General features: G+C 40.0%; 1 protein-coding gene across 1 annotated transcript; it reads right to left on the bottom strand.

The window, feature by feature from the left end:
* Positions 1 to 2,546: 2,546 nt before the first annotated feature.
* On the bottom strand, positions 2,547 to 4,761 carry gas1a (growth arrest-specific 1a). Its single transcript, XM_020652257.3, has one exon. The coding sequence runs from the start codon at positions 4,177 to 4,179 to the stop codon at positions 3,385 to 3,387; it is 795 nt and encodes a 264-aa protein (XP_020507913.1). The 5' UTR covers positions 4,180 to 4,761; the 3' UTR covers positions 2,547 to 3,384.
* Positions 4,762 to 10,318: the final 5,557 nt, after the last annotated feature.

Below are 10,318 nucleotides of genomic sequence, written 5' to 3'. Positions count from 1 at the left end.
GTGCTGTGATATGCACGGGGTGACAGGGTGAAGTGATCTGCATGGGGTGAAGTGTGGGCCGTTTTGTTCAGGAGGCCAAAGAAACAGAGCTCTGAAGTGAACTGAGCTCACTGAAGCAAAGTCGATGGCAGAGATACCTTACACACGCTCAAAGAGCTGGAACACAAACAGCCACAGTTTGTAAATTAAACCCAGAACCACCCCCTCCACCACACTCACACACAAGCACACCGACGCACACACTCTTCCTCTCTCTCTCCACCATGTATGTGGAGGAAGAGAAGAGCACATTTTAACAGCAGCTTGAAGTCCAAACTGTTTTGTTGTGACTGCTTCCTGTATGTTCTATCATTAAATCTTACCAAAAATAAAATAAAGAAATACAATTTTTTTTAAAACTACTTCAAATAATCTAAAAGTTGCCATGTAAGCACTTCAGATACAATAGTAGCTTAGCACTCATTTCCATTTTTCATACAAGCAGGCGAGTTTTGTGAGATTTTTTGCACCTCATTCATCCATTCAAACCCTGTGCATTATTATAGCCTAATCAACGCACGCTGCGCCTTTTCCAAGTGCTGAAACTGCCTCAACAAATGCATGAGGCGAAAGAAAGAAGAGGAGAAGGAGGAGGAGGCAGAGGAGGGGAGGAGGTCCGGCTGGGCTGAAGAGCTTTTCTCCTGCTGGAAAAACTCCATGCACGGAAAACTGTGTGTCTGCAGGGCAAGAAAGATTTTCTTTTTATTAGGAAAAAGATTAAAGAAAATGTTTTGTTTGTTTTTAGATTACTTTCAACATAGAATGTTATACTGCATATATTTAAATTTTGAAGCTTGTAAATAAATGCTTTAAAGTCACTTGTTTCACAAAGGCTTAAGGTTTTTAGTTTTTTTACATTTCCTGATTTAAAAAAAGATTAAGTTCTATAATAAGCAACTGCTTAAAGATAAGATACCTCAACATAAACACAGGGGCTGTTCAATGTAAATGGAACATAAAAAAAATCCTTTACCACTCAGCCTGTCATGTGTTTTTTCTTCTCCTTCTCCTCTTCCAGTGAAATGTTTGAGACCCGAGCAGCAGCAGATCGTTCCCACATGCTTCCTGCCGCTCAGCTCTCCAGAGGTGTCAAGCCAGCCTGAAAGAATGAAGTGCCTCCCTATTGTGCTACCCAACTATTATGTGCTTAACATTTCCATGACAAAGATGCCACTCGACTTCTCCTCCATCCATTCAGCTGGAGGGCCCTTGTCCCCCTTCTAATAAAACATTTTGAAGCCAATCATTGATTTAAAGCCCCTATAAGGAGAGCAAAGAGAGGGCTGGTATGATATGCAATATTTCATGAAAATAATATTCATACCAGCACATGTAATACCGGTACAGGACATGTTCAAATAAAATTAAAAAGCTGGAAAATGTACCGTACTATCCTAGTAATTTGGAGAAATGTTGCCAAATCGTATTTAATTTAAGAAGGAGTCAAATCTGTAATGTATAGGTCTGTCAAAATAAACAAGATTAAAGCTGTGTCCTAACAAAGTCTTTTTACATTTTTAAAATAATAAACACCAGTGTATATAGTTGTATAATTGTGAATTTTAAGTCGGGAAAAATGAATTCATTAAGTCTGAATTTGAATATTTTTTCAAACAGTTATGATAATAAAAGTATTGATACCACATTGCAGAGGTGTTGTGTGTGTGTGTGTGTGTGTGTGTGTGTGGGGGGGGGGTAAGGGGGGGGTGACTGGAGGGTTGTTGTTGATTTATGGTGCCAGTTGCTTTTGACAACAGCCGGCTAAATCAAGACATAGCAGGTCATTAGGCTATCAGTCAACAGTGGAAGCTGACGTGCATTTTAAATGAGACGTTGTATAATGTACTGTAGTTACAGACACAGAAGTGTCAATGTGTCAATGTTTATATGTTTAACATCTGTATTGAGGCACCAGTTGATGCACGATAAGGGACAAACATCTTTAAATAAACAAATAAAAATCCCTCTCACATACACACACTCCAATTCCAAAAATAATGCTCCTTTCAGTGAAGGGAAGTTGTTTGTGTAACTGTAAAAGCCCTATTTAAAAAGTATTGCAAAAATAAAACTAAGGTGCACATATACAGCACATTAATTCTGCCGTTTTGGATCATAATAAGATACTTTCTACTTATTGTCACTCTCATTTCATACACATTAATTTATAACCATTTACACATTTTAAAGGGGTGAACCAAAGTGTGTTAACTAAAGGTTCACACACTCCTCTAATTTGATTTTTTTTACGTAATTAGGTTGCACACATTAGGCAAGTTAACCAAAATGATGTCATTTAAAGGGAGAACAATTAGAGTTTTCTTCTTTCACCAGCGACAGTGCTTATGAAGAATGATCCAAAAGCTAATCTTCACTGTACTTACTTATTATAAGATTTGTTGTTACCGTTTAACACAGTATGCGTTACAAATTCAGTATAAAGCATTTCAGTTCTATTAACTGGCAAAGCATAGGAAGTGAAAAACAAAGAAGTCACAGTCAAAAAATTATATCTTCAAGTTTCCTTTATGCCTTCTATAAAAGTATATCAATAAGGCAATCATACAGTGGATTTAGACATTTCTTTCTCTAGGCTATACACAGTGAATAAATCATCTCATAGCCTCAAACATAGAGGATTCTCTGGAAAAAATCTATAAAGGCTATACACATTATATACAATGCACAGTATCTTTGAAGAGAATACAGTCACAAATAACTTCCCTTTAAAGCTGGAATTCAGTCTTTTATTCACATGATGAACATTTGGATGTAACTAGGTGGCATGTAATAAATTACTGTTTCACTTTAACTCCTCCTCTATTTACACATTTAGAGATTCCAGCATTAAATACTTGTAAATCAGATCATCCTGGTGCCAGGTGGCAACAGTATCATATAAAAATAGTTCATATCTTTTAAAACAAAACAAAAGGATTGGCAGTGCAGAGCATAAACTGATTAAATGTTGCATTGTTTCCAAAACACTGTGTCTCTATCCCGACAGCTTTACTATCAGAGTCTGTGAGAGAGAGAGAGGAGACAATCTAATTTAGCTTATCACATAAGCAAAGCATGTGGAGAGCCGTGAAGTGTTGTGGTTTGATAAGAGAAGCAGCCTGCAGCTCAGGCACTTTCAAAACAGATCTTTCTGCTGTGATTTGCATAGAAAATATCCTGATTTGATATCCTTCAGCGTTTCAAGTCTTTTTCAAACCTCCCAAATAAGGCTTTCGGTGAGTCTCTGAAGCTCTAACCTTTTCAGAAGAAGCAGGTCAATGAGTGACAAAAGTTTAGATTGCCTTTTATCCGGACAATAGCCAGGGCAGATTATGAACCCGGGGACTAAATGAGGGGCAATAGAGCCAAAATGGATGCCAAGAGGGTCAAAACACAGTGGGTTGCAGCAGGGGGAGAGGCTCCGCTCTCCAGCTCCTCTGGATAGTCCGGATCCGAGGGGTCGTCGTCATAATCTGGATCCTGGACATACTCGGAACCGCTGCCCTCCTCTTCTCTGACCGGAGAGTCGAAGCAGAGCGCCTTCATGCTGCTCTTCACAAACTCACAGATGGCCCTCTCCGTGCCGTCACACATGCAAGTGTCCAGCTGCTGACCTTTGGGGATTTTACGCATGTTCGCGATCACATTCCTACATGCGTTGGTGCAGATCGCCCCGCTAAAAAGTTTCCCGCAGTGGTTCAGATAATCGTGCATGGTGGAGCTGCACTGCTGGTCCCTCTCGCACTGACGCCGAGCCTCCGTGCAGCCCGTGCTGGTAGTCCTGGGCAGGCACGGCTCGATGGCCCGCTTGGTGCTTGTGCACAACGGATCGTGAGCACAGCTGCAGTCCTCTAGAGCCGGTCCGCTTTTGGTCAGATTGAGCTGCACGAGCGAAGAGATGCAGTGGCTCGGGCACTTTTTCCTGTCGCCGTTCAGCACGGGACCACATGCACGCGTGTAGTGTTCGTACGCGTAATTGCACTCGGGCTCGGCTTGGCAGTTCATGATGGCTTGCCAGCATATCAGCCGCCGGCCGTGGGACGGCGAGGCCACGGAGGAGTACCCTAAAAACAAAAGCACACTTACAAGAGGCCAAATAGATCTGCAGACGCTCTTAGTCCGTGCGCCAGAGCTTGCCATTGTTCTGGCTGCAAGAAAAGGAAATTCAGAGCAGTGTCATGTGAAACTTTTACTCTACTTCCATGGATCTACACTGCAGTCTTATTTATTCCGGGGCAGATGGTGTGTGATAGGCCCGTGTGTGGGCGTTCAACAGGCTGGCACTGCGCTGTGTAATCCCGGCTCCATAAACCCGTCAGCGCTGCCCATTTGAGCCGGATCCTTCCGCGAAGATCCCGCTATCCATACATGATTTTGCTGACAATTCAAATAGGAAGTCTCACGGACAAAGGAGACGCCAAATGAAAAGTTCTCCACAAGTTTAGGAGAGTTTCTGCAGCGTCTCATTCCATCGGAGTAAATCAAGAGTTCTTGTAAAAAACTGCCTCCAGCTCAGCGATTCCGTCTTTCCTCCTCTCTGCTAGCGGCTCTCCACCAGAAAAAGAAACCGGGCAAGTTCCGAGAGCCCTTTGCTGGACTGCGCGTGATCCTTTAGCAGTCCTTGTGCGCACGGGAGTGCAAACAAACAGTGCATGGAGAAAAACAACAACCCTTGTGGGTCGCAAAGTGGTCCTCTACTCTCTCCCCTTTGAGCATTTGTCTTTCTGTTCCTCAGCCCCCCTCTCCACACATCAGAGAGGTGATCTCATTGGTTGGCCACTTGTTGTGGGTTTTACGTATGAGGGGCGGGAGTTGAGGGTGGGAGGAAGATAGGTTTGGGAAATACAAGGTGAAGTTAGATACAAGTGTTGGAGATAAGATTTAGTGCAGAGGGCAGTGCTCTTCTTTTATTATATTGGGATTTAATAAAAACCCTAAGTTTAATAGAACTCTAAAATCATATTAGACATCCCGACAGTGTGTGAGTGTGATATTTGAAAGAAAAAAACACTGTGATGGACAGATTTATCATAGCACTATCTGAAATATTGTTGAATCATGTCATGTAGAATAATAAGAACCATTTGGCTTTTTTTTGTATGGCTTGCAGTGGTGAGAAGTAGCAACAATACTTTGTTACACTACTGAAGAAACATTTCCAGTTCTCTTTATTTACCTTTCCACCAACTTTATTTTAAAATGTTTATTTTGGGGCTTTTATGCCTTTGAGATAAAACTGTGGATATAGAGTCGGAAATCAGGGTGACACGCGCATTAATCACTAGGCTATCAGCGTCCTTATTTCCATCAAATTATGATTTTAAAACCCACCATATAACATCATTTTGTACTCGTTCTTACATTTTCAAAATGAGCATTTCATTATTAAGCTTTAATGAATTTGAGGTTTATATTTGATGAATTTTGTATTTTTCCTAATTGGACTACGCCTTCCAACATCCAGACTGATTTCAACCTTAATGGATGGGTCAAAAAAACATAGCCCCACGGCCACCCTGTTTTGTATATACATATCCTATAAATGAGTGAAACTATAGACCATCAATAACTGATAAATGACTCTGTTACACTGCTGTGCAGTAATAAATGGAGCTCCACAGCGTCATGCCTGCAGAGCTAATGATGTGTGCAGCATCCTCTCTGATAATTTGATCAGTGGATGCTGTTAGCTCTTCCCCAGTAGAGCAGTTGAGTAGAAATTAATTGTGGTATAAGAGGTCACTCCATGATCATCATTTAATATAATTACTCATTAAGACTAACGTTCCTCATGATTATTACACTTCATCATCTGCTGTCAAATGTCAAGCTGGTGAATCAGAGCCAGGCACTCTTTCTGGGCAGTGTCTTGCCTTAACATGTGATCTGGTAGAAATCCTGCCCACTTTATTCATATTAGTATCATTTTAACCACAGTTTAACACAGAGAGTGGTTTTAAGAGCTGCTATGTTCGCATCATTTACAGATGTTTGGTTTTGCAGCTGAGCAGACTGAAGCAGGTGTTGCGTTTGGAATTAGAAATGTGAGCTGATATAAAGACATCCCTCATTTTTTCCATGAAGTGTTTAAAAAAAAAGAAAAAAAAAGAATCCTATTTATGAAGACAGCCTTGCAGGACGGTTGATTGAGACTAATAACCAAAACCTCTGCTTCCATTGAGGTGGATTATCACAGCCGAACTGTTCTCATAAAATAAAGTAGAGTAGATGTTTTTTTTTTATTTACTTCATACTGAGAAAAGGAAATCAAATCTGAGTTTAATATGTTCTTTGTGTTGTGGAGAGATGAAATTTGTGAGCAAAAAAGTAACAGAAAGACAGAAAGAAAGAAGCAATGCACTGTCCAAATAGCCTTCCTGTTGTCTGTGATTGACAACTCAGATTTTAATTGTTTATTAAAAAACATCATTTCCACAGTCAAATAAACCCAACTCCTTAATGGAAAAACAAAATAAAAGTGACATTTTATAGACTGCAAATGTGACTGTATACTGGTGTCGTCAGCTGTCACACAGAATCAATCAGAAGGCTATTACGTCTGAAATGTTTTCAACAGATTATCAAACGTATTCAGGCTTTTTTTCTGTCACTAAATATGTCAGCAGACGCAGTTATTGGTTCAGACGGTTGCCCTTAAGATTTGCAGGCATTTTGCTGGTTCAATCAATGCTGCCAACATTTATCTGCAAACACTATTACAAATCTACAGTATGTAAATATGACATTAAGTAATGGCTCAGGTGGCTGTTAGGAAAATCTAAATTTTAAAAAACTGTAGCTTTACTTATAGGAGCCCTAAATGTGTGTTCTTATGTATTTTTGATTTATTTTTCTCTTTACATCAAAAATGTAAAAAAAAAAAAGAAGAAAAAAAAGTTTTGACTTGACAGCTTCTTTCTGAGAGATGAGATATATGCCTGGATCTCATCATCAAACTGACACGTGTGTGTGTGTGTGTGTGTGTGTGTGTGTGTGCGTATGTGCGTGTGTGTAAAATGATAGCCCACATGTTGACACATGAGCGAGAGGAGGCAGTTTAGCTCTGGAGGCTTGATGTGGATGAGGGAGCTGGGGAAGGAGAGCAGCGAGGGCACAAAGGCTGTTTGTGTTTCAAACAGCGTTCTGATCTCAGGAATGTACCTTTAGGCCACAGCCGTGAGCTTCCCGCTGCAAACAATGCACTCAATGTCAGTTACGGCTGGCTAGCACTGACGCTGCTGGCGCTACTCCAAGGTCCCAACTCGTTGAGAATGATGGATACTGGGAACCAGATACCTCAGGAGACCTTCTGCTGCAGAAACAGAGAGAGCTTCCACAAAAGAGCTCCAAACACCAACAGCTTCATTGTTTCAAGAGCTTTTAGCACAACTGTAACAAGAAGCAGACCTTTCAAGCAGAGAATTAACTCATTCATCTTATTTTACGAGTGTGACTTAAGCATAATTTCTGCCTTCAGAGTCCATAAAAATTTGCATAATTTGAAAGTTATTTAACCTCAGACTTCTAAGAGAAATTCAATAATTAAAGACTAATCAGCAGAGAAAACCTTCAAACACAGATGGAAAGAAGCCGATCAAATGATCCAAACCTTTTGTCTCCACCAACAGCTGTATGTGTAAACCAGATGTGCTGCACTGAGAGCTGGGTGTTGTTACTTTGAGGGCTCCATTAAACTTCAGTTCTAGAGGCAACGCTCCAATTAAGGGACAAACATAATGATATTAAAACAATCCCCTGATGGTATTAAGAACAGGCAGAGCTTTCAACTGAAATAACTATATGCTTACATTTTAGAAACACGAGCACTGCCAACAGGTGAAATGCTTGTTTTTTTATGTGAGTAGCTTAGTTCTGCATGTTTAAATTCATTTTGCCTAGACTTGTGTAAATAGTCTCTTTTTTTTTAAAATGTCTGTCTAAAATTAAAAAAAACTTTTACAATTAAAATGGCTTTATGAAATATTCATAGATGACATTCTTTTATAATTGAGACTTCACTATAAAAAGGCCAAAACAACAACAACAGCAAAACATGATTTATTTACACTTTGAAAACTCCCAAAATAAATCCATCCATCCACAGCCTCTCAGTTGAGCTCAGGTTGATAAAGTTTCTGTAGTTCACCTGATTAGGTTTGTGTGTGTGTTTTTAAAAAAGTTTCTCATGCCTTGCTCTATAGACTACAACATTTCTGCTGCCACATTTTTTAATGTTTACCTCACAGATGTTGACTGGACGGCTGCTGAGGTGTAAAAAAAAAAAAAAAAGTCTCTGTGAGGACTTGATCAGAAACTGAGCGAGCTGATTGAGTCCCAGCAGAGCGTCTCAGCACGCGCAGTCTGAAGGCGCAAATATCAGAATACAGGAAATGAGTTGGCAGGAACTATCCATTCAAATTACTTCCTCTTTGGGATCTCAGAGAAGTGATAAAGGCAAGTGATAAGTTATTTGGAACAGAACCAAACAAGATTAAGGATTCATTTCCTTCCTCATGTCTGCCTATTAATTTGTCTCTGATTGGTCCGTCCTCTTCCGGGGGATTTGTGTTGATTTGTTCGGTTTGGAACGCACAAGTGACAGAGTGACGCACGAGTGATGAACTGTAACAGTTGCTAGATTATGGAAGAACGCTATAAATAAAGCATCTATTTTTAGTTCTTCCGCTGTGTTTTAGCAGCAATAGTCATTGATCCCTGGACTGTGGGACTTGACTTATGGGACAGTGTAAAAGGCAAAATCTCCTGCAGCTCTTAAGAAACAACACATTGACTCCTTGACAAACAATGAAAGCATTGCTCAAATTGACTTTTCTTTGAACCAAATATGAGACACACAAGCCTACTTTTTGTGGAAAACAAACTGTCAAACTACCTTTCCTGTTGTGCTTTAAAGTACCTACACACCCCTTCTTTTAAATCCTGCCAATTGGGTTAAATGTTTAATGAAGTGTTATGGGGGGCGTGTTCCTTTAATCAGTAAGATTAAAGTCATCCATCATGTCAAATAGGCACAGATCCTGCTGACCCTTTTACACACGGTCCACTGCACACCACCTTCAACAAGAATCAGTATGATCTGATAAACAAACTTGGACTAAAATCAAAAGAGAAAAACACACTCGCAAAATATCCCCATTCTCCAAATTGAGCAGACATTGTGTTTGAGTCAGTGGTTGGTCTTAGCGACGTTTAATACAGATGCATTTTTCTTTAAGGTTCTTTCAGAGCTTAAATTGACAACTTTAGGTGATGCCAATAATGGTTCAAGGTAGGGGATGCTCTGGTGGCCTAGAGGATAATGTGACGATCATGACGCACAACATCACCCTGGTAGTCAGTGTTCTAAAGAGGCTGCAGCATCCCTAGAATTTAAGAATAAAAAAATCCTTTAATTAAGTCAATAAAAGTTGAAACTTGAGAAGTCTTCCAACATCCACACTTTGACTTGGCTTTATCTGTGGTATCGGGGAATTTTGGGGGGAAGGGAAAGATGTTTGCATTTTCTTTTTATCTTATCCAATACTGTTGCATTTATAGGCTGCACTCATTATCTGATTTAAAGGCATTTCAATACATTGAAGTGTCTTAGGACAATTCCAAGTGTTTTATTGACTATAAGTAATCTTCAGAGACGTCAGGTCATCTATCATTCTGTGAAAAAAAGAGAGCTATACAGTAACTGCTATGAGCTGTAGAGTAACAACTGGAAGCCATTTGTACAATATGTTGGATAAGGTTTTATCGCACGGCCCACATGTGAAACGTATCCTTATCGGAACATGCTGTTTCATAAGCTACCACAAATTGTTGTTAATAGTTGTAAGATGTAACTTTCCTTGCCTTTCAAACCGAAGTAGAGGTGGAACGACAGCAGTGATTCTCTCAGCGACACTATCAATGATTTCCGTTATTTGCTCGACTGCCATCATGAAGAATTAAAGCATATAAGGCATTGGATGTTATTTTGAAACAGACTTTTCATTCATGGGATTCAAATCAAATCTTGAGGTCATTCTCTGACAAGAAGATACATCCCATACCACCAAACTACAAACCATCAATAGGGCATCAAGTGCTTAAGTCTTTTCATCAAGACCCTCTCTTCCTGCTTGGCCCAATGTTTCAACCTGACACTCTTTATGGGATTTTAAGATCCATTAAATAATAACCTAAAACATGCCAACGTAGACATGCTAACTTGGCCTCATGTTCCCTGCAACTCAAGTGAGTCCATTAGGGCTGGACTGTGTGCTTTCAG

The sequence above is a fragment of the Labrus bergylta genome, chromosome 2 (genome assembly GCF_963930695.1).
Source record: "Labrus bergylta chromosome 2, fLabBer1.1, whole genome shotgun sequence".
NCBI classification, from domain to species: domain Eukaryota; kingdom Metazoa; phylum Chordata; class Actinopteri; order Labriformes; family Labridae; genus Labrus; species Labrus bergylta.
The sequence above is the reverse complement of the archived record's forward strand: the minus strand, read 5'-3'. Positions and strand labels throughout refer to the sequence as shown.

What these genes read in the sequence shown, in the direction of transcription:
- gas1a (XM_020652257.3), bottom strand. Translation starts at nt 4,179, where the DNA reads ATGGCAAGCTCTGGCGCACGGACTAAGAGCGTCTGCAGATCTATTTGG.